Source organism: Triticum dicoccoides, chromosome 2B (genome assembly GCF_002162155.2).
Source record: "Triticum dicoccoides isolate Atlit2015 ecotype Zavitan chromosome 2B, WEW_v2.0, whole genome shotgun sequence".
NCBI classification, from domain to species: domain Eukaryota; kingdom Viridiplantae; phylum Streptophyta; class Magnoliopsida; order Poales; family Poaceae; genus Triticum; species Triticum dicoccoides.
This window is the reverse complement of record NC_041383.1, coordinates 295,945,810-295,970,232: the sequence shown is the minus strand read 5'-3', so window position 1 is coordinate 295,970,232 and position 24,423 is coordinate 295,945,810. Positions and strand designations below refer to the sequence as shown.

The 24,423-nt window shown below is 51.8% G+C and overlaps 1 protein-coding gene across 1 annotated transcript; it reads right to left on the bottom strand.

The window, feature by feature from the left end:
• Window positions 1-9,111: 9,111 nt before the first annotated feature.
• Window positions 9,112-19,358, bottom strand: LOC119363567. The gene is made up of 8 exons (XM_037628938.1): window positions 18,857-19,358; window positions 17,372-17,511; window positions 17,068-17,167; window positions 16,887-16,985; window positions 16,446-16,793; window positions 10,889-10,981; window positions 10,605-10,811; window positions 9,112-9,625 (listed from the first exon to the last, which is right to left on the bottom strand). Exons 1-8 carry the CDS (start codon window positions 19,247-19,249, stop codon window positions 9,362-9,364), a joined length of 1,644 nt encoding a protein of 547 aa, XP_037484835.1. The 5' UTR covers window positions 19,250-19,358; the 3' UTR covers window positions 9,112-9,361.
• Between the last annotated feature and the right edge of the window lie 5,065 nt (window positions 19,359-24,423).

Here is a 24,423-nt window from a genome sequence, read left to right as displayed (position 1 = left end):
CATGGACATGATGTACAGGTAAAGCATAACAAAACATGAACACTGAGCTATCTCCAGAAATCACTAGAACATGCTCAAACACACATGGCAAGATTGCAAATAATAACAGTTCAGACTTTGCAGAAAATAACATCAGGTTGCAATATTTAGAGCTATCAAACAACATGTTACAGGAACTTATCATGGCAAACAAAGGCATGGCATGAATCTACTAATTGCATAGAACAAAAGTCCCTTACTAACCATGAGCCAAAATGGATCAGAAAATATGATGGCACCCATGTAAACATGGCAAGTTATATTACAGATTCCAACATGGCAGGAACAACGATAAGTAGGCATGTAGATGAGCTTGTAACACTCACCACAGAGCAATACATGGCATGGCAAGGCAACCAAAAGTAAGATTACATGTTTATGAAGCTAAGCATGGCAAGAGCAAGTTCATAGGGTGCATGGATCACTAGCAAAACACATGGCAACAACTGAACTTAATGTTAACAGGCTGACAGCAACATTATTTAGCAACTTTGGAGCATGGAAACAACAAGCTACAGCATGCTATAAATGCAACCAGGGGCATGCATAGATAGAGCATAACATGTAGAACAAAACACCCTTAGTGAACATCTCCAGATTATGCATAGAATGACTTGTAGCAGCAGGTTTACATAGCATCACGAAATAACAGATTCAACCTAGCAAAACAGCAATAGCAAGTACCCTACTTAACAAGCTCGATTCACTCACCACAAGTCATTGCATGACAAGATAATTATAGAATCAGCAAGAAGGCATGTTTATGAAACAAACCAAGGCAAAAACAAGTTCATAGCATGCAAGGATCAACTACAACAACCTTGGCAAAATTGAATAACATGTAAATAATCTGCCAGGAAACATTTTGTAGCAAAAGTAGAGCACGAAAATGACATGCTAGACTACTCCATAATTGCAAACAGGGGCATGAATGGATAAAGAAAAACCATATATTCAAAACATCCTTACTGAAGTATCTCAAAATATGTTTGGATATCTCTGTAGCATCAAGTTTACATGGCATAAAAATAACAGCAGAACAGGGACTGAAATCAGCAACATCACGAAGCCTATTTTGCATGCCTATGCTAGTCACCACATTGAGCACAAAAATACACGGCATACACCACTGTAAAGATGGCATGGCATAGATCAAAACACATGTAGACATCAACCTCATAGGATGCATACATCAAACATGGCAAAAATGACAAATGAGCATGTTCTGTTAACAGACAGCAGACAACATCATATAGCACTCTTGCAACGATGATTCAGGCATCAAGATGGACTCAAATGAACATGATGCAATGGAATGAAATGAAGTACTCGTTGAGGCGAACAATTTGACATATTACACGCACAAAACAGAGCAGTAAGCAACAAGTTACAGCATGATGAATAGGGCATAAAAAATGTCATAGATCTGGGGACTTGGTGGATTTTTACCTCTGCGAAAGTCAACGCAGGACGGAGGGATCCGGGACGGAGCGGATCGGGACGGCGGAGGTGTTTGGTTGGTGGCTTGGTGGATCTCATCCATCTTCCCGGACCTCGCCGGAGATGAACGTGGAGGTGGCCGGAGATGGTCGGAGAGGGCGCGGGGAGGCCGGAGGAGACCGGGGACGACGGAGCCGGGGTGGCCCCGGCCGGATCCGGCACCGGAGATGGCCGGCGGCGAGCTAGCGGCGGAGGGCGGCCGGTGAGATGGCACGCTCCGGCGGCCGGAGCTGCAGGCGCGGGCGCCGGCCGGAGCTGCAGGCAGCGGGCGGCGAAAGCCGGGCGCAGAGCGTGGGGCGCCTGCGGTCCCGCGGCGGAGGCGGCGGGCGTCGGCGAAGGAGGCGAAGGCGGAGGGGCGCCGGAGGATGGCGGCGCCGGCGGGAGAAGTGCGGCTCGGCGCGGCGGTGGCGAGGACAGGCGGCGGAGGCTCGGGCGGCGCGGCAGGGAGGCGCGCGGGCGCGGGGGCGCGGACGCTCGGGCCCGGCGCGGCTCGGGCTGGCCGGCCGTGGGCTCCGCAGGCCAGGCGGCGGGGCGCGGGGCTGGGCCACGTGGTGGCGCGCCAATGGCTGCGAACGACGGCGGAGATACTTCCGGCGCGGACGGACATGTCCGGCGCGGCGGAGGATGATTTTTTTTAGGGTTTGGGGTGTTTGGACTGCGAAATCTCGGGGGAGAGGGCAATATATAGGTAGAGGGAGCTAGGAGGCTCCAAATGAGGCACGGTTTTCACCCACACGATCGTGATCGAACGACCGAGAACATGGAGGGGAGTTTGCTGGGTTTTGGGCCACTTTGGAAGGGTGTTGGGCTGCAAGACAAAAGAGGCTTTTACGGTTACCCGGTTAACCGTTGGAGTACCAAACGACCTCCAAATGGCACGAAACTTGACAGGCGGTCTACCGGTGCTATACCAAGGCCGCTTGGCAAACCTCGGGCCATTCCGAAAAAGTTTAACACCCGCACACGAAAACAAGGTCTGAGAGGGGCGACGGGCGCGCGCGAGAGGTCCGGACTCCGAACGGACAACAGAGAGAACCGGGAGAACCCGAACGGATGCAAGTTTTGAAAAACATGCGGATGAAATGCAGATGATGACATGGCAAAAATGCAACACGCAAGCAAATGACATGGCAACGACGGCGAAAAACCGGCAGACACCTGGCGCATCGGATCCGGGGCGTTACAGACATCGAATCCCCTTGTCTCAAACCTTTATGAGTCTGGAAATAGTGACCGATATCATCATTAACCTTAATCCCGACACTGCCTTTTTAGACTAGAGAACCCACATGGTTCCGCCATGCCTCACTAAAACCTTTCATGTGCATTGCCTGCTGAAGGAAAGGCCACTTAACTCTATCATATGCCTTCTCGAAGTCCACTTTGAAGATAACCCCATCTAGTTTCTTCAAATGAATTTCATGTAGCATTTCATGAAGGACAATGCCCCCTTCGAGGATGTGCCTCCCAGGCATGAAAGCCGTCTGACTCGGTTGCACCACCGAATATGCGATTTGTGTCAGTCTATTAGTTCCCACTTTCGTGATATTTTGAAACTCACGTTAAGAAGACATATTGACATGAACTGCTCAATCCAAACTGCTTCTTCTTTCTTTGGCAATAACGTAATCAAATCAAAGTTAAGATGAAAGAGTTCGAGGTGTCCGTTAAAAAAATCTTGAAACATAGGCATGAGATCTTTCTTAATAACATGCCAACGTTTCTTATAGAATTCTGCAGGCAACCCATTTGGTCCCCGTGCTTTATTCGGTTTCATTTGTGATATTGCATCGAGGACCTCTTTCTCAGTAAACGCTGCAGATAGAATATCATTCTCCTCTGACCGAAGCTGAGGTATATCTCCAATAACAGACTCATTTAGGGAAACCGTGCCCTCTGCTGGAGGCCCGAAAAGTTTCTTATAGTAGTTGGAAATATACGATTTGAGATTCTCATGACCCGCTATGGTCCCTTCGTCATGTTCAAGCTGTATTATTTCTTCTTCATATGCTTACCATTCGCAATCATGTGAAAGAATTGTGTATTGTCAACCCCTTAGACAACCTTAAGAACCTTAGCACGCAATGCCCATTTGAGCTCTTCTCTAAGAAGAGCACGTAGGCGTTGCTCAGTTTCGGATTTACTGGCCTGTTCTGCCACATTGAGAGGATTAACTTCTGCTTTTAGGTCAAAGCCTCTATTAACTGGATGAGTCTTTCTTTTTCTTGTTTATAGATTCTACTCTCGTTTCTGGCCCAACCCCGTAAAAATTGTCTTAGATGTCTAATCTTGTTTTGTCATCTCTCTACACTTGATCGTCCACTAACTGGCTTCACCCATTCTCTTGTTATGATGGCCATGAAATTCTCTTTCTCGAACCAACTGAATTCGAAAGAGAAAGTGTTCTTGTTGCCAATATGTGTTGCGTCTCCCGAATCTACTAGCAATGGTGTGTGGTCTGAGATCGCCCTCTGCATCGCATGTACCGACACCAATGGGTATTTCTGCTCCCATTCCACACGAGAGAGCACCCTATCTAACTTCTCATACGTTGGATTGGCAACGAATTGGCCCATGTGAACTGCCTACCCGTGATTTCAATCTCCCTCAAACTGAGACTCTCGATAATCATGTTAAACACTAGGGACCAACGTCCATCAAAGTTGTCGTTGTTCTTCTCATCTCTTCTTCTTATAATATTTAAATCCCCTCCGACTAGGATTGGGAGTGTTTCATCCCCACAAATCCATACCAGGTCAGCTAGGAAATCATCTTTAAGTTCAGGTCGGGCAGCTCCATATACCGCTACCAGCGACCAGCGAAAACCATCCAATTTCGATCTCACCCAAAACTTGACCGCAAAGTCCCCCTGAACCACATTAATCACCTCTAGAGTTTTGCACCTAACCCCCCAGCAATATCCCACTAGATCTTCCTCTAGGAGTTAAACATTGCCAATCAAAATCAATTCCGCCGGATAACGTTCCAAGGAACTGTGAGGTGAAGTTATCTCGTCTTGTTTCGAGCAGTGCAATAAAATCTAGTTTTTGCTCAATCGATGTCTCTGCTAGGAACCTTCTTTTAGCCAAGTCAGCTAGACCTCGGCTATTCCAAAAGATTCCTTTCATAGATCATCATGGAATTTTTCTTAAGCTTAACCCTAGCACTTCTACGAACAGCCGAAGTCGGATACACCTTCCATTTCCAGGATCGCTTGGACTTATCCCCTTCGACCTACGTATCCTTATTCTCGGAATGACTCGAGACAATACTCTCCATTACTAAAGGATCTAAATTGTCCTCAGTCTCCGACCCTTCCATACCCCCTTCAGCCTCTAAAGTAGGCATGAGATCATTACATGGGTTTTCAAGTGCTGATATCCCTAGATTTTTCATATCGTGCTCATTCATAGGTCTAACGGCCGCGAGGTTACGAATAATTTTGGATGCCCACTCCACTTATAAGTCTAAAAGGTCATTAACATATTTTGCAACTTCTTTCTCGTTCAACCCAAGTGAAACTCCTAAGTTATGGGCCTTATCGATAATGTCATGTTCAGAGAAAAGCAAAATTGAACAACTCTTATTAAAAGACATACTTGTAGTTGCCTCGACATCACGAAGCTTGGACGCCCTCATGGCACGCCCTAACTGCAGGTCGTCCGCGTCTAGTTGCCCCTGGATCCGGTTGCTGACACGCCTGCCAGCCGACACCAGGTCCATGATCCCACCAAAGGTGATACGCTCCTCCGAAGACCTCTCCCGAGGTGTTTGCTCCCCAATCTTACGCCCGCCCCTCATGGTCGGTGAAGACGAGTGGGGCGCGATCGAGTTAGCACCAGCAGCAGAACCTAAGGTAGGAAGGGACCGCAGAGCCTCCTGCTCGGCAGCCCCACTCCCCACCATAACGTCACAGCGGTCGGGGACCACCGCGGGAGATGTGAAGGTACGGGCCTCCTGCCCGTGCCCCTCCCCAGCTCGGTCAGGGATCGCCATAGGTGAGGGGGCGGTGAGGGCCTCATGCCCGCGCCCTTCCCCTCTCTCGATGTTCGTCCTGACATCACTAGAACCTACAACCGGAGAAGCCACCTAGAAGCGCTTGCTCCCCACAACCGAGTCGGCGCCCCGAACATCTGTTGTCGAAGAGACGCAAGCGAGGGCCTCATGCCCCTCCGTCCCTTTGGCCACAACATCCGCAAGATGCGGCGTAACCACGTCCGGTCCGGATATCTCTGTCGACGCTATGCAATCAGGAAGCATCACGAGCGATAGCTCAAGTTCTTCTGGGTCGTCCAACTCTACTCTGTTGCTCCATAACCGACTAGGAGCTGAACACGAACTAAAGGACAACAACGTAATGTATTCATCGGCGTGGATGATGTGGTCCCCTTGGCAGACTTATCTGCCTTATCAGACTGTGTATTGGGCCCCTTGGCCGGCTCCCGGGACGTGTCCTCAGACCCCTTGTTCTGATTCCCAGGGGCTCCATCCCCCTCAGCCGTGTCCATATCCTGATGCTCATCAACCCCCTGGAATAGAAGTGTATCCTCGATCTCAATCTCTAACTCATACGTGACCCCCGCATGGGTCCACTTTACCACATCCAGCACAAACTCAATACTGACCACACTGACAAGTAGCCTCGCCACACCATGTGCATGAGTGAAAGGCATATCTACCTGTTCTGTCTTGCCAATGAGAGATCCCAAGCTCCAGGTAACCAGAAAGTTGTTCAATGGTTTAGGTGGTGCACCCGAAAAACGAACCCAAATCAGATCTAAAGGTGTGCCCTGCAGTTCTTTCTGCTTCCACTCGTCGAACTCCATGATGATGCTAGTACTCGGGACTCTGCACATACCAAACTTAAGAATATGTAGCTGATCCTCCTTAGTGGGAAACCCTACCTTGTAAGTCTCGTTCTCCAACTTGAAAAGGTTTCACTGAAAATTACCTGGTGCCAACTCACGCAACTGCCGCACAATCTGTGCTTCCGCCATGAACCCATTAGTCACCATGACTACTCCTGGAAAAGAGCTCTCCATCGCTCGCATCGATGGTGCCACATCAGGTGACTCAAAGAACATCAACTCCTGACAGCACACTCCATATATATTAACCACTGGTTTAGGTCCCGAAAGAAGAGGACACTCACCGGACACATGTTGCGACTTAGGGCAGTAGTCACATAGCTCCTTAGTGCATTCTGTCACAAAAGTGTCCCGGCTCGCCACATCTATAGCATGTCAACTTCTTCTTCTTAATAGCCCACTTAGATAATTTTTCACCATCTGTTTTGTCCGCCCCTTTATCAGACGCACCATCCCCGGTCTTAGCAGCCCCTGGACCAGCCACCGCAATGTTGACAGCCGCAAGAGCCCTGAATGTATCTACAGCAACCTCGGGCAAAGCAGGGGAGGACGACGCCACATCAGCCGTGGCAGCAACCCGGCTCGGCTTGAGCCACTTTAATAGCATCGGCACAAGGTGGTGGAGGTTGCGATGGAGGCAGGCGCCGACCCCCTCCTCTCCCGCCGCAGAAGACGCGATTACCCCCTCGGTTATACCGGTTGTTAGGTCCGGCTACTCCTTCAACGAAGTTTCCTGGTGGTCCTTGGAATCCGCATCTCGGTCTCCGCCGTTAAACCACGCATATCCGCGACCACCTCTGTAAGAAGACGAGCCGCGGTGTTGGCCCTCGCCGTATGCATCATAGCTGTCATCGCCCCACTGCCCTCGTGGCGGGTATCGATAGCCGGCGCTGTCGTAGTTCTCCCAGCCGCCGCCAAAGAAGTCCCAAACAGGGGCTCCTTCGCGGCCGCGCCGTGCGTTCTGGGAGGGCGGACGATGTCCCGCGCAGCCTCCTGCTGCCTAGGGTTAGACCGACCCGGGGCCATGGCACCAGCGGCAGCCACCCTAGCTGGCGGCGGGGCCTGGACACCAGCGACCCTTACCGGCGCCGCAGCGGGTGGCGGGCCAGACGTTGGCGGAGGCTGCCCTCCTCGCCCCGCCATCGGCAAAAGAGCACCTCCGCTGCACTTGATCCAGGTGGCCTGCCAAGCTCCGAGGGATGGGAACCCCGGTTTGCGGTAAATCCTAGCCGAAGTAGATGATTGATCATGCAGTGTCTCGCTCTCCGAGATTACATGCACCGACGACATACTTGGTTTCGCGGCTTGGGTCTCTAGCTAGGCCGTATACCCAGTTCAGGCCCTGTTTGATTCATAAGTCCAAGGAATTTTTTTAGTCCCAACTTATAAGTCTCAAGTCCCTAAAATGTCCCTATCTGTTTGGTTCCTGGGACTTAACATGGACTAGAAGACCATATTACAACTATAAGTCCCTATAAATCCCTCCTTGAGAGTCTTATTTCATAAGTCCCAAATGCCCACTTTAAGTTCCTATAAGTCCCTCCTGTTTGGTTTAGATGGGACTTATAGGGACTTTTTAAGTCCCTAAACTAATAAGTCCCTGAAAACAAACACCCTCTCAATAGATCCCACGACCGCCGAAAACCTCGACCCCACCTCCTAGCCCAACAACGATTTCAAACGCGCCCATTTGGCCTTTCTGATCTCGTCGGCAGTCCTCGCCTTCGGCGGCGGCGGCGGTGGCCCCAACGACCGCCCCTTCTTCCCTTTCTCCTTCTTAGTAACCAATGTCCAATCGCGTCCGGAATAAAATCTAATAGAGTATTAAGCATTCGAGTTACCTTCGGGATCGACCCGATCCATGGCTTGACCATTGGTTGCGGCTTCGTGAGGACCTCCTTCCTCCGGTGATGAACGGTTGAAGGAGCGATCTCCGACGGCTTCTCCACCATTGATGTCTCCACCAATGCTACCGTTGTAATGCCCCTGTACCCGGCGACCTCATCGTCCCCTCGTCCTCCTTGTTATCCGCCAGAACCCAAAATCAGTCTTCGATCCGTGGATTCGGCTTCTCGTCGCCGGAGTTCGTTGACAAGTCAATGAGTTCAATCGTCTCCACCGCATCAGGAAGAACCTGCACATGATGATCCACGACCACATCATAGATGTCAATACGTAAACGAACCTACGGTGATTCGGATGTCATTCGCTAGGTAGTCGCCGACAAGAATGTTGTTCTCCATATCCCGCACCAACGTCCAGTGAGATGCCGGATGATGATGATGATGCCCTGCGATCCATCCCCCTAAATGACGAAAATCGGTGAAATGCACACCCCACTGCTCCGGGATCGCCCCATCCGCATGTGCCCCCTCTTGGATCTCCAAAGGGGTGGATCCGCCAAGATCCACGTCCGACGGTCTCACCGATCCCCTCGTTGCCCCTGGCGGCGACGAAGTGGACGACAGCGGCGGCGGCGGGAATGGAAATGGAAGTGGCGGCAGCGGCAACACCCCTCCCTCCCCCCTAATAGAGCTGAACGTGGAAACAAAAAAAATGAAGGTTGAGATATGGCGACTCTAAGTTTGCGCGTTGCCTGTCCAATCCATACATCCATATAAAGCATGCTCCATATGATGGATGGCGATCGCCGATACAGCGACTCACTAGGGTTGCTCTAAGAAAAGAAGACAAATACACCAAATTCATGAATCAAACAGTGCCATTTAGAGAAGACGAAGCCTGTTGTTTAACGGCGACATGATCTTTCAAGACTTTTACATAGATAATTCTTGAACATGGATAGCCTGTAACGAAAAGGGTATGAACAAGAATCGCTTTAGAATGCTCCACACCTACCCCTCCTGAAACGCACCCATAATTTGTTTATTACAAATCGCAGACTAAAGACTACCACGAGCGTGATATCTACTAGTACGAGTAACTGTTAACTCTTAAAGTCCAGGAATTGATTCAAGGGTGTACGTCTCTGACGTAGGCAGGCCATTCTCCGGGGTAGGATGCGTTTTTGACTGCTCCAACACGTTCAGCGTCTGAAGGTAGGAGTAGGAGGCGTTGCAATTCAGAGGCGGGCTTGGGTTGGTTATCTTGCTCGCCAGGAAACGCCGGATCAGGCCTCTAAGGAATGGAGCCATGGTGTCTGGCTCGTACTCCAGAAAGTACATGATCCCTCCCATGCACATGCAGAAAAGACCCACCTGAAATCTTCCCAATGTTACCAGTACTTTCAAAGAATCTGTTAAGCATGGAACAGAGCGAAATACAATGAAAATACAGAGGAAAAAGTTGGTACTCGTATTTCAAGTATAGAAACAGATATTATAGCTATCAAGTGAAGATTACACACTGCAACCCAGAGTAATTCTAGCAGATTTTTCTCACTTATCTGCGGGTTTACATTCTTTTAAAAAACAAAACAAAATGAAAGGGACTTTCAACTGTTTGTGGTTCTGTGGCTGTTTGGTTTCAAACCTTGAGAGCCAAAGTTAAGATGAAACAAAATGAAAGACACTTTCAACTGTTTGTGGTTACTGTGGCTGTTTGGCTTCAAACCTTGAGAGCCAAAGTTTGCGATACCAGACTTTAGCCACCTTGACCAGATTTACCAACCATTTCGTGTAGTTTATGCTCATTTTTTGTAGCCAAACCCTGATAGCCAGTAAGACCACCTGGATTATAATGACCCCAAAAATATGGACACAGACCAAAGACACCAAACAGCCAGTTTCTTCCTGAGACACCACACAAAACTTGCCATGTCAGACTGCCAACATGATACCCTCCTACAGTTGCACTTAATTGTTGGAACTAATCCAGCATCTAGAAGTCAAGTCCTGATCACCACTATCATTTAACCTAGCTAAAGCTATAATACTGATTCTTCAAAGGCTATCTTCCACAACAATTTGTATCTCAGCAAACTGCACTATAATATTTCTCAACACGACCTCTAGGTAGGTTAAAGGATCCCTTGCGGTGATCATGGCAAAAGGCACACTGCTATCACCATAAAATGTCCTACTTCTTGGGTAAAGGATAACTTTAGTTGACATTGTCTTTCACTTAGGTCGCATTAATTAAATACCAACTAAAGGACATAGTACAAGCGAACTTCAAATAGCTTCTCTTGAAGAGCTGATGCCAAAGGAAAAAAATATTGGCTACAAAGAAGCTTACCTCAGCATTTTTTATATTTGGGAGAAGGTGGCGGTTGATCAATATATACCATAGGGATTCTCCAGCACGGGGAAGTACATAGAGAGCTAACTCCGCTCGTCTTGCTTTATTCTCCAGGAGAATCGAAAGACCAGACAGTAAACCACCAAACCAATACACAAGTTTGTGGTCTTTGCTTGCAACTTTACGGTGCAAACAGATGGCAGACTACCAATGATGCCAGAAAAGTATTACAATCATGAAAGAATTATGTGGAAAGGAACATGCTAGTTACTGATAATTACCTGGAAGAGAGTGACAAACGCAGACAAAAAAGTGGTAGAGCGAACTGCACCCACAAGAGCACGCCAGCAAGTTGCAGCTGGGGATTCCAAAAACTATTTGATCAACCAATTATATGTATTAGATAATCGACATTGGAGATGGGTATGAATGAACAGATATATACTAAATAATAACAAATAATTAGGCTAAATTTTCAAGCCAATCTAATTGGCTGTTTAGGACTTGGGGGCCAATATTCTATTTCACTGGTAGAATAAAACTCAAAGAATGAACCAAGCACATTTGCAGTTAGAAAAAGTTAAAGACGTACATATATGGTGGACAATACAATTTGAAGGTGTCAAGGGCCTCAGTGCCCAAGACAGCGGGGCCTCGACTACGTAGTTCGTAGTCTCGGTGGATAGGAGCGCTAGGGTTTTTGCCTGGCTGCTCAATGGTGCGGGAGGAGAGGATAGGAGACGGAGGAAGAGGTAGGAGATAATAACTTTATTGCTTGCCCTCAAAGGGTGCTGATTATACGATATATAAAGGCCCCATGGGCTGCTAACAAACTAGAAACCTATACGTAACAAACTAGTCTTTTATTCTAGGAACTAATGTATCAGGACCAGGACTCCTGCCCAACCTACGCCTCGCCTGATGCGGCCGACGGCTGCTGCTCCTGGCCGCGTGGCCCACGCCTGTAGGACGTGCCCCACATGACATCTCTCCCCCCCTCGACGAGCAGCTCGTCCTCGAGCTGAAAAGCGGGGTAGCGCTCGACGAAACTGTCAAGATCCTCCCATGTAGCTGATGATGCTGCTTCACCCTTCCAGTGGACGAGTAGCTGGCGAACGCCGCGTGCTAGGCGCGCACGAGTCACGCGCTCCGGTTCTGGAACAGCCGCTCCGTTGTGGATCGGAGGCAAACCCGGCGGTGCAGTTGGAGGCGTGCCGAAGAACTTCTTGAGGAGGCCCACGTGGAACACGTCATGGAGGCGCGAGCGTGCCGGAAGCTCAAGGCGGTAAGCCACGTCGTTGACGACCTCTGAAATGCGGTACGGCCCATGGAAGCGTGGCTTCAGCTTGCCCCTGGTTGGCAAGTTGAGAGAGGACGCGGCGCGCTGGCGAAGGCGAAGCCAGACCCAATCGCCCACGTCATGCCGAATGTCCCGATGGCGTCTGTCGTAGTAGGACTTGTAGACCGCCTGTGCCTGTTGTAGACGATAGCGGACGTCCTCGAGAAGCTCGTCGCGCTCCGCCATGCTCCTGGCCACTGCGGCTACCCTCGTGTCGCCCGGCTCGTAAGAGCGAATAGTGGGAGGGTCACGACCATACACAAGCTTGAACGGAGTTTCTTGGGTCGCTGTCTGGTAGGCGGTGTTGTAGATGTACTCGGCCCAGGGAAGCCACCGGAGCCACTGCCTGGGACGATCCCCGGTGAGACAACGTAGGTACATCACAATGATCTTGTTAGCAGCCTCCGTTTGGCCATCCGACTGTGGATGAAACGCTGACGTCATGTGCAGCTTTGTCCCGGTGAGGCGCATGAGCTCCCGCCAAAAAGCCGAGGTGAAGACGGGGTCGCGGTCAGAGACCATGGACTGCGGCACGCCATGGAGACGAACAATCTCAGCGAAGAACACCTGCGCCACTGATTCTGCCGTGTACGGGTGGGCCAGCGCCACAAAGTGGCAATACTTGCTGAAGCGATCCACCACGGTGAGGATGACAGACTTCCCACCCACGCGAGGGAGCGCTTCCACGAAGTCGATGCCGACGTCAGTCCACACGCCCGTGGGCACCGGCAGCGGCAGCAACAGCCCAGCGGGGTGCAAGTGCTCGGACTTGTACCTCTGGCAAGTACTGCAAGTGCGGATGTACTCTTGCACCGTCTTGCGAAGGTTAGGTGCGTGGAAGTCGCGGCGGAGACGATGCAAGGTGCGCAGGACGCCTTCATGCCCATCATCGTGCACGGCACTGAGAATCTCCTGGAGTAGCGGGGGCGACGGCGGAATGTAGAGGCGGCCGTTGAAAGTGACGAGGCCGTCGGAGAGAGCCCACGACTGCTGCCGCGTACCCGCCGTGATATCCTCACGCAGCGTGACGAGCGCCGGATCTGTGGACGTCGCTTGCCGGAGGCGATCGATGAAGTCGAAGCGAGGACCCGAGATCGCCATGATCGACGTCTCCTCCGTGTCGCGGCGGGAAAGGGCATCCGCCACCGTGTTTGTACTACCGGCCTTGTACTCCACGGTAAAGTCGAACCCCAATAGTTTGCCGACCCAATGATGCTGCGGGATGGTTGCCAAACGCTGGTCAAGTAGAAATTTGAGACTGTAGTGATCCGGTTTTACCGCAAATTGGCGCCCCCAGAGGTATGGTCTCCAGTGACGAATCGCGAGCACCAGGCCAATGAGTTCCCGTTCATATGCTGCCAGGGAACGGTGACGTGGCGCGGCTGGCCGGCTAAAGAAAGCCACCGGGTGTTGGTCCTGAAGAAGGACGGCCCCGAAGCCGTATGTCGAGGCGTCACACTCGACGATGAACGGCCGCGTGAAATCCGGTAACGCGAGGACGGGAGCCGTGGTGACTGTCGTCTTGAGGGCGTGAAAAGCTGCTGCCGCCTCCGGCGACCAGGAGAAACCATCCTTGCGAAGGAGGGCCGTTAGTGGCGCGGCAACCACGCCAAACTCCTTGACAAACTTGCGGTAGTACCCCGCAAGGCCGAGAAACCCCCGAACCGCGCGCGCCGAGCGTGGTTGCGGCCATTCGGCCACTGCCTGCACCTTTTCCAGATCCATGGCCACTCCTGCAGCGGAGATGGTGTGACCCAGGTATGAGATCGACTCGACGGCGAATGCGCATTTGGATCGCTTGACGAAGAGCCGGTGCTGGTGCAGGACGGTGAAGACGGTGCGCACATGTCGGAGATGGTCAGCCCATGTCTCGCTGAAAATGAGGATGTCGTCAAAGAAGACGAGAACAAAACGGCGCAGGTACGGCCGCAGCAGATCGTTCATGAGGGCCTGGAACGTTGCCGGCGCGTTGCAGAGGCCGAACGGCATCACCAGGAACTCGTAGAGGCCGTCATGAGTACGGAAGGCGGTCTTCGGGATGTCCTCCGCACGCATCCGCACCTGGTGGTAGCCGGAGCGCAAGTCGAGCTTGGTGAAGAAACGAGCGTGCCGGAGCTCGTCGAGGAGTTCGTCCACCACCGGGATCGGAAACGCATTCTTGACAGTAATGGCGTTTAGGGCGCGGTAGTCGATGCAGAAGCGCCAGGACCCGTCGGCCTTGCGGACCAGCAGTACCGGGGACGAGAATGCGGAACAACTCGCTCGGATGATGCCCTGAGCGAGCATGGCGGCGCACTGACGCTCCAGCTCGTCCTTGTGCGCGGCCGTGTAGCGATACGGACGGACGGCCACCGGGGCGGAACCGGGCAGCAGGGTGATGCCGTGGTCGCGGCTGCGGGGCGGTGGCACGCCGGAGGGTTCGACGAAGATGCCGTCGAACTCGGTGATGATGGCGTCGAGGAAGTCGCGGCCGCTGCATGATTTCAGGGCTGGCCCGTCCGGTCCTGCAATGCCGCGCCAGCACACCCGATGGCCCCTCCGCCAGAATGTCATGGAGAGGGCGCGGAAATCCCACAGGATCGGTCCGAGCGTCGCCAGCCACTGCGTGCCCAGGACGATGTCGTAGCCCGCGAGCGGCAAGGCGAGGAAATCCTCCGAGAACTCCTCTTGGCCGATGCGGAAGGGCACGACGCGGTACGCGCCCTGGCACGGAACGCGCTCGCCGTTGGCCACCGTGACGCGCATCTTCTCGGTGGTGGGGGATGGCAGCGTAGCACGAGCGGCCGCCTCCTCGGCGATGAAGTTGTGGGTGGAGCCTGAGTCGATCAGGGCGAGGAGGGAGACACCCCCGAGAGTAATATGCATCTGCATGGTTTCGCTCGTGCGCACCCCGGAGATTGCGTGGAGCGAGATCTGAGGGTCGGCCCGCGATGCATCATCAGTAGCGGAGGCCGCGTCGTCGTCGTCGTCGTCCGGCGCTAAGTCGAGGAGAAAGATGCGCTGGCACACGCGGTTGTGGCCCCTGCCAAACTTCTCGTTACAGTTGAAGCATAGGCCCAGGCGACGGCGTTCCTCCATCTCTGTCTGGGAGAGACGTTTGATTGGGCGCCCGTCCGGCAGACTGTGGCCATGCTGGGGTGCGGCTGGTGGGGCCGGTGCGGGGGGCGCGAGGCGTGGTCCTGGCGTCGGCAGAATGCCCTTCTGCGGAAAACGCACCGGTGGCGCGGCGGAAAGCGTGCACTGGTCGCGCAGCTCCAATTTGCGGGCGAGGCTCATGGCGACGGCGAGGGACTGCGGGTTATGGATTTCCACGTCGAGGCTAAGGGGTGGCTGGAGGCCTGCGGTGAAGATCTGAACTTTCTGCGTTTCCGACAAGGAGCCTGCCCGGGGAAGGAGCGCCTCAAACCGCTCCTGGAAGTCGACGACGGACGTCGTGCGCTTGCACGCCATCAGTTCGCCCAGCAGGTTCGCGCGCAGAGGAGGCCCGAAGCGGAGGTTGAGCAGCTCGGAAAAGCGGCGCCACGGCGGAGTGCCCTCGTCACGCTGGACCTGCATGTACCACAGCTGGGCAGAACCCTCGAGGTTGTATGACGCCATCCAGACTTTCTCCTCCTCGGCGATCCGTTGTTGATGGAAGAAGGACTCGCATCTGTTGAGGAAAGCGAGCGGGTCGGACTTGCCGTCGAACTTGGGGAAGTCCATCTTCTGAAACCGCGGGGGCCGATCGTTGTGGTGCTGTCCGTCGTGGCTGATATCGGCGGCTGACGAGGAGGCCGACTTCTCCTTCTGGAGGGCTGCCACGGACGACTGCAGGGATGTCACGGTTGCAGTCAGGGCTTCGATCATCTTGGCCAAATCAGCGGTGGTGGGTTCCGACATGGCGGAAGAAACCGAGGCGGCGGCGGATGGCGGCGATGGAGGTGGGCGGGGCGGCGGGTGCAGCGTGGAGGAGGCCGAGGAGCGGCTGGAACCTGATACCAAGTTGTCAAGGGCCTCAGTGCCCAAGACAGCGGGGCCTCGACTACGTAGTTCGTAGTCTCGGTGGATAGGAGCGCTAGGGTTTTTGCCTGGCTGCTCAATGGTGCGGGAGGAGAGGATAGGAGACGGAGGAAGAGGTAGGAGATAATAACTTTATTGCTTGCCCTCAAAGGGTGCTGATTATACGATATATAAAGGCCCCATGGGCTGCTAACAAACTAGAAACCTATACGTAACAAACTAGTCTTTTATTCTAGGCACTAATGTATCAGGACCAGGACTCCTGCCCAACCTACGCCTCGCCTGATGCGGCCGATGGCTGCTGCTCCTGGCCGCGTGGCCCACGCCTGTAGGACGTGCCCCACATGACAGAAGGTACTTGTAAGATTAGTTTTTCTTTGAAGCACCAAATTTTCTAGGAAACAAGCATACCACACACATGTTAATGCAATCACGTGCAAAGTTTCAGTTTTACAGCAGTCTTCGACTATATAGAGGAAATATAGCTGGTGACAAGTTACCTTTTGAAGACGTAGAACAACAAAGGGGACAAATGTCAATGAGAAATACAAAGGGAACGTTTTCTTGAATGTTGATGAAGTGACAGTAACATTATGAGCCAAGCACGATGCTCTGTCAGGATGAATCACAGAGCATGGAATAATTGAGGGACTTCTTGTTAAATTTATCAAATTTGAATTCTTCTTGTTTGCGAAATAGGCCGAGAGGCCAATGAGATCCACATGGCCACCTCTGCAGCTATCTCTGACAGCCTTGTAAACAGGTTCTGCAACTGGTCCTGTCTTTTGGATGAAGTCTCGGTAAGATTTTGGTAAGCTTTCAGGCCTCATTACAAAAGCATACATAATCTGCAATGATAAATCAAGTGATTACACAAGCTTTTCCCTCCATAACAAAATCCTCATTAGATTAAAGCAGGTCAGCCATTTTGATTTAGTTACCTGGGCAGATGCGACAGAAAAAAGTAATGCATCTCCATGTCTCCAATGGCTACCCCAGAAGTGGAATCTATTTTTAGACTTTGCAGAGTTATATGCACACTGAAAGGATCAAGCAAAACAACATGAGGACGATATACTTTACACGCAAGTTCACTACAAAATTACTCCAGTTGTTGCTTACCTGAGCAAGCCTTGCTAGAAGATATAGAGAAAGGGTGCGTCTCCTACTCGAATCATCTAGTGCTAGTATCGCCAAGCCTGCCACCGAACCTGATAATATTCTGCTCCATCATGCCCTTCAGTTGAGTCATGAATATGATTTGACAAAAATCTTATAACAGAAAGTATCCTATTTTGAACCTCTTCAGGGACATTCCCGTCCAAGTACTGATTAAGTGATCAGCGCACACTTATTTTGAACATGTGTCCAAACCAATCAAATAAGAGGAATGTAAACAACGGGGCATAAGTCTCCAGTTACTTACGCATTGAATGGTGTTTCCTTTTTGCGAAATCTCCTAAGGAAACATCGCAGTGCATGATATGATCCAGTGAATCCTCCAAAAAGTAACCCTACCCGGCAAGCTTCCTCCCTTACTATTAGATCTTTCTCCGAAACCAGTTGCTGTAGATAAATAGAAGATTTGAGAGAGAACAAATATTATCCAAAATGATAACGCCCACACGTGCGGCATGTTTGCACATCGCCCACACGCCTTGATCCACGTTGATTCTGTTTTGCACGAATCCTAAAGAAATCTGTTAGAATCTGAGTGCCACGTGGGCATCATCGTGTGTGTGGGCGTTGGAGAGTTCGCCCACACGCCTCGCAGCACGCGGTTTGCCAGCTGCGCTGTGTGGGCGAACTAGTTTCTGCCCACACAACCACCACCTAGTCCACGCGCTTGTGGGCGAACTGCTTTTCACCCACACGACACCCGTACATTGTTGGATGGCAACTGCAGTTGCGCGTACGTGGCAACTGTGATTAACCATACATGGCAACTATTGTTTGACCATATGTGGCAAGTAGTTAATCACACACGACAACTATGGTTTGATTACACGCGGCAACTACCATAAATTAGACATGGCAACTATAGTTAACCAAAACAGAGAGAGGTGCCATGCTTTTACAACTACATTTGCCATCCCAGATAACTACATCTGCCATTCCGGATGGCAACTAAATCGTCATCCTGCGGGTACCTAACGTAGCTGCGCTAGGACGTGTGTGCATATTTGCTTCGTGCCACACGCGTGGTGTGGGGATGAGTAGTACTTGTTGGGCGTGTGGCACGAAGTAGCTGCTCCCACACGTGTGGGCAATTCTAATGTTCGCCCACACACAGCTTGTGTGGGCTGCCTCCTGCTCACGCCACACACGGTGTGTGTGTGCGGATGTCCAGTATGCCACACGTGTGGGCGTTATCAGGACCCAATATTATTCGGTACAATCTACATTTCTATGTTTCACTCATTGATCAAAACAGAGGGAGATAAAAAAAACCGGAGATGAAAACTAATGAGTCGGTGAGAATGACAGAACAACAGCAATAAAACCCGGCTGGCCTACAAAAGAACATTGCTATTTTTCCGGGAAGGGGTGTGAGTGTGGGCAACACGAGAGGAAGCAGACCAATTCAATGCATAGCAGGAAATATTCTGTAAGGACATCAGTTAAAGCAATCAGCCTGAGTAGCACCATGTACTACTGTACTCCTTATTATCCCCGCTACAGACACAACAGCTGGACAGAATATTTTACTCGTACACAACAAATAGTAGAGTCAACTCACTGCCCCTTATTCGAGTAAGTAATAATCATAGAGATGGTGATATCACATAGCGGTAACATATCCACATACATTATAGCAACGAATTCGGACTAAACCCAATATATACTGTAGATTAGATATGAAGAAGAAAAAGAAATCGCAGAAGAAAGAGTTGGTAAGGTTTTTTGGGACCTTGAGATCGAGGAGCGAGGCGTAGGATCTGCGGCGCGCGAGCTTGAAGGCGCGGAGGAGGATCCCGATGCCGACACGGACGCCGTAGGAGAGCAGGAAGGTCTGGCACAGGTTCCCCGCCGCGTGCGCCGCGCACGACTCCCCCTGATGCACGCAGCACCCCCACCCGCCCCCTTTGGCGGCCTCCTCATCCCGGCCGTGGCTCTGGTGGAGCTCCTGGATGGCCTCGCGCAGCCGCTCCTCCGCCTCCCGCAGGCGCCTCGCCGCCGCCTCGGAGACCTGCGGCTGCGATGGAGGCGCGGCGGGCGGGGGAGGAGGAGGAGGAGGGCGCGGGCCGAGTGTGGGCTCCGCGCCGGCGGAGAGGTCGAACGAGGGCGTCGAGAGGAAGGGCATGGGGCCGTGGACCGGGGCTCCGGCGGGTGCGTTCCCTTGGCTTGGCTTCTGCTAGCGTGTCTTGCTCTCGCTGGGGTTGAAGAATTGATGGCTAGCAGTTTCGTTCGCAAGGAAAAGAGGGTAAACGGGGGGAGATTGGATCATTTGCCACACTTTATTTTGGGAGTTGATGATTTGCCCTGCTTTAGTTAAAGTTAGATCATTTGCCCCATTTTTCTTCAATCTTTTGATCATTTGCCCCGGTTTCTGTTTTAATGAATTCTTAATTAGTTTAAGTCAGAAAATGGATGTGGAATGGCTTTTATGCCCCTATGATAGTTTTGCAATTTCTCTACCTAATCTTCTCTACTTGATACGACCCCAGCAGATCAATCAATCCATTCACAACTTGTATCCCGTCCTTGTGTTCCTGTGTTAGTTGGAGTTGAAGTTGCCGTGCCATTCCATGCTCGCCCGAGTCGTTGTAGTCACCTTTGTCACCGAAATCGTCGTTCAGGCCATCACTGATCTGCCTCTTGCTCCAGCTCGAGATTACGCTGCGCCCGTCTCCAGCTCCAGCTCCAGCTCGAGGTCAGCACCGCCGCTGCTCCCGTACACTCCAGCAGCAACTCTGTTGGAATTAACCACGCGTCCATGTCCGGCTTGGACGTGAAGCTAGCTGCTACGTACATCCTATGTATCCCCTTGTAACCAAATACGGAGTATCAGATCAGACAAATAAGATAATTGGATCGGTGTTCTGTGTTTTCGCGTGAGTGTCCTGTCCGTTCCTCCGCCGGCGGATCGCATACGTACGTGAGCTACGTGAGTAGCCTCCAAGAAAATCCATCCACCTGCCTAGCTGCTTCAAAACCAGCTTCTACATGACTTGCCCTGCCTATGAAAAGCATCGGTTGAGTCAGCTTTGCATGTAGTGTTTGCCCTTTTGCGGCTTTGCCGGAGAGTACACGGCGAGTCGCCGTGTCGGGAACAGCGCCCCTGGTTGCAGCTTGCACCCCGGCCCCCTCCTCTGCTTCCAGCGTACGAGGAGAAGAGAAAACATGACGAACAGTGGTCATAGTTCGACCAGGTAGAGGGGCATAAAGGTCATTCCGCATCAATTTTCTGAATTAAACAAATCAAAAATTCATTAAAACAGAAATTAGGGCAAATGATCAAAAGATTAAAGAAAAATGGGGCAAATGATCTAACTCTAACTAAAGCAGGGCGAATCATCAACTCCCAAAATAAAGTGTGGTAAATGATCCAATCTCCCGGTAAACGGGTATGGTGCGTCGTGCGGGTTACGGACGGCGGTGGGCACCAGACGTCACGCCAACGGCCGATGGGGTACACGCACGTACTCGGTACTCCTACGGGCGATGGAGACTGGGACAGACAGCTCGGAAGTGGATTGTTCGGATTTAAATGACAAGTCCACACATCATGCCAGTTTTTTGCTTAAAGAAAATTGTCCTTTAAATTTTTAACACTTATAAATTGGTTATCTCATAATTATCATAATTAGTTTAGAAGTCTCAATGAAGAAGAGAACACAGAAAATATGAGGAGGGGAGAGCGGCATTTTGGCTCCTAGGTGCATATGCACCCATTATCGAAATACACATTTTGAAAAGTTGAAAAATTCGGAACAAAAGTTCTACATATATATCTGGACATTTTATGTGCGTTCACAAGGTTTCGGTGAAAAACGACGTTTTTTGTGGCTTGTGTAAAAAAGATAAAGAAATGCCTCGTGAATAGTTAGAATGAAGCATCAGAAATTGTCTTTTTTATACAAGCCACAAAAACGTCGTTTTTCACTGAAACTTTGTGCACGCACATAAAATGCTCGGATATACACGCGGGATTTTTGTTCCGAATTTTTCAACTTTTTGAAATGTGTATTTTGACAATGGATGCATATGCATCTAGGAGCCAAAGGCTATTACAGGAAGGAGGTTCCTTATATTATTTAAGAAGCCAAAGTAGCTTACTTGTGATGGATGCAAAATGCCATCAATAACGGGCATGGATAACCTGCCACTACTGATAATCTCTATTTCTAATGGGTGAGTTGGTTGAATAGCCCCATCACCTTCGTCTGGATTTTTTTCGTCCCACCTCCCACCATCCCCCTTTCATCGGTTTTCCTCTTTTCTCATCTGGCCGTCAATATCCAACATATTTATGATAATCAATCATAATTAATCCACGTATGGTAAGGCTATAAACTAAGAAAATTTAAATATGATAATTATAGTAGTAAATCAATCCAGGTATGGTAAGGCTATAAACTAAGAAATCTCAAATATGATAATTATAGTAATAAATCAATGCAGGTATGGTAAGGCCATTAACTCAGGAAATTTCGAATATGGTTATTCTTATATCTCTTCTACTCCTAATTGACGAGTTGGTTGAATAGTCCCACCAGTTTCGTCTGGTTTTTTTCCGTCCCACCTTGTCACACCTGCATCACCAGTGGTGGATGCGGTGGACGAGTGAGTTGGGGCCCCGTGACCAGTTGGCACGGGCCCACTTGTAAGGGTGGCACTCGGTGCGTGTGGTGTGGGTTATAAGCCAGTGAGGGCTATCTGTGGAGGTGGGGGGGGGGGAGTTGAACCTGAATATGAATCCTCACCTAATCTCTGTATCTCTCTTCCCTTGGAAAGCAAGCTAGTTTTCCCAAGCCCAAATCTCATCCCCTTTCCCCTCCGATCCGATCTGAGACAGTGAGTGCGTGACAATTTGGTACTCAGAGCCACTTTTTCCCCACCGCCGCTACGACCATGCCATCACTCCTCGGCCTCACGGGCTACTACCGCAAGTTTATCGCGCATTACGACATCATTGCCAAGCCGCTGACTAACCTCCTGACCAAGAAAGGTTTCGATTGGACAGAGTGGGCGCAGGTGGCTTTTGACTTGCTCAAGTGCGCCATGGTGACCGCGCCCGTGCTAGCTCTCCCTGATTTTGCTCGCCCGTTCGCCATCGAGACGGATGCGTGCGACACTGGCGTGGGCGCGGTGCTGGCGCAAGAGGGCCACCCCGGTGGCATTTCTCAGTAAGGCGTTGGGCGCGAGAAATCAAAAGTTATCCGCCTACGAGAAGGAGTTCATCGCCGTCATGATGGCTATGGATAAGTGGCGCGCATACCTTCAGCGGGGGCCGTTCACCATCATAACGGACCACAAGAGCTTGTGCAATCTGCAGGATCAGCAACTCGCCACCGACCTTCAGCGCAAAGCAATGGCCAAACTGGTCGGCCTTCAGTTCAAGTTCTGTTATCGCCGCGGCTGTGACAACGGCACGGCTGATGCTCTGTCTCGCGTGGGGGCAACTCTGAACCTGGACGCGCTCTCCATTTGCCAGCCGGTTTGGGTACAAGAGGTGGCCAACTCATACGCCACGGACGCCGACGCACAAGAGCGCTTGACGCGCCTGGCCATCCGCAGCCCCGACGACGAGGGATTCGAGCTCTACAAGGAGTTGATCCGCAAGCAGGAACGACTCTGGCTCGGCAAGAACACAACTCTCCGCACCAAAGTCATCAGTGCCTTGCATGACAGTGCAGTCGGTGGCCATTCCGGCGCAACGGCCACTTATCAGCGCGTCAAGAAGCTGTTCGTCTAGGATGGGTTGAAGTCAGATGTCGCAGACTACGTTCAACAATGCCCGGTCTGCCAGCACGCCAAGCACGAGCAGTTCAAGCCCGCAGGCAAGCTGGTGCCCCTGCCCGTGCCCACCGCGCCATGGCGCGACCTCACAATGGACTTTGTGGAGGTTTTGCCGGCATCCGAAGGCTTTGATTCGATCATGGTGGTGGTGGACCGGCTCACCAAGTTCGCGCATTTCATCCCACTTCGGCATCCCTTCAAGGCACCACAAGTGGCTAAGGTCTTTTGGGATCATGTCGTCAAGCTTCACGGAATCCCAAACTCCATCGTCTTCGACCGCGACCGCGTCTTCACCAGCGCGGGCACAAAATTGCTCTATTCCACGGCATACCACCCCCAGACGGACGGGCAAAGCGAGAGGATCAACCAGTCCATGGAGATGTACCTGCGGTGCGCGGTGCACGACGCGCCACGCCAATGGCGCCGTTGGCTACCGACCGCCGAATTTTGGTACAATTCTTCCTTTCATTCCTCCATCAAGTGTTCTCCCTTCAAGGCGCTTTACGGAGTGGAGCCAAACCTGGGCGCGCTGGCGCTCTGGGACGACAAGACGACGCCGATCATCGACGGTGAACCCTGGGACTGGGGCGTCCACACGGCACGGCTGCGCGAGCACATTCTTCGGCGCAGCACCGCTTCAAGAAGCAGGCCGACCAACACCGCACCGAGCGCTCTTTTGAAGTGGGCGACTCCGTGCTCCTGAAGTTGCAGCCCTATGCCCAGTCTTCGGTGGCCAACAGACCGTGCGCCAAGTTGGCATACAAATACTTCGGCCCGTTCACGGTGCTCGCCAAGATCGGCAACCTCGCTTACAAGCTGGAGCTTCCAACGGACAGCAAGATCCACCCCGTCTTCCATGTGTCGCAGCTCAAGCCCTTCACCCCCAAGTATATTCCAGTCTTCGCCGACCTGCCGCGGCCCCCGGACCTCGCCGGTACTGCCGATGAGCCAATGGAGATCGTGGAACGCCGCATGGTCAAGCACGGCAACAACGCTCTGGTGCAGGTCAGAATTCATTGGAAGAACGACGCCACGACCACGATTTGGGAAGACTACGACACTCTTCGCCATCGCTTTCCGCAAGCTTCAGTGTGGGATGCACCGGCAGCCGGCGACAACGATCACCAACAAGCTACTGAAGACGGCGCCAGTTTTCAAGGGATGGGGAATGTCACACCTGCATCACCAGTGGTGGATGCGGTGGACGAGTGAGTTGGGGCCCCGTGGCCAGTTGGCACGGGCCCACTTGTAAGGGTGGCACTCGGTGCGTGTGGTGTGGGTTATAAGCCAGTGAGGGCTATCTGTGGAGGTGGGGGGGGGGGGAGTTGAACCTGAATCTGAATCCTCACCTAATCTCTGTATCTCTCTTCCCTTGGAAAGCAAGCTAGTTTTCCCAAGCCCAAATCTCATCCCCTTTCCCCTCCGATCCGATCTGAGACAGCGAGTGCGTGACACACCTCCCATCAGCCCCCTTCCACCGGTTTTTTTTCGTCCCCCCTCCCACCATCCCCCCTC

What these genes read in the sequence shown, in the direction of transcription:
- LOC119363567 (XM_037628938.1), bottom strand. Translation starts at nt 19,249, where the DNA reads ATGCCCTTCCTCTCGACGCCCTCGTTCGACCTCTCCGCCGGCGCGGAG. An exon ending in TTGTTCTACGTCTTCAAAAG is followed by an intron (nt 10,982 to 16,445) that starts GTAACTTGTCAC and finishes TTGATCAAATAG; the next exon opens with TTTTTGGAATCCCCAGCTGC. An exon ending in CAAATATAAAAAATGCTGAG is followed by an intron (nt 9,626 to 10,604) that starts GTAAGCTTCTTT and finishes GGAAGATTTCAG; the next exon opens with GTGGGTCTTTTCTGCATGTG.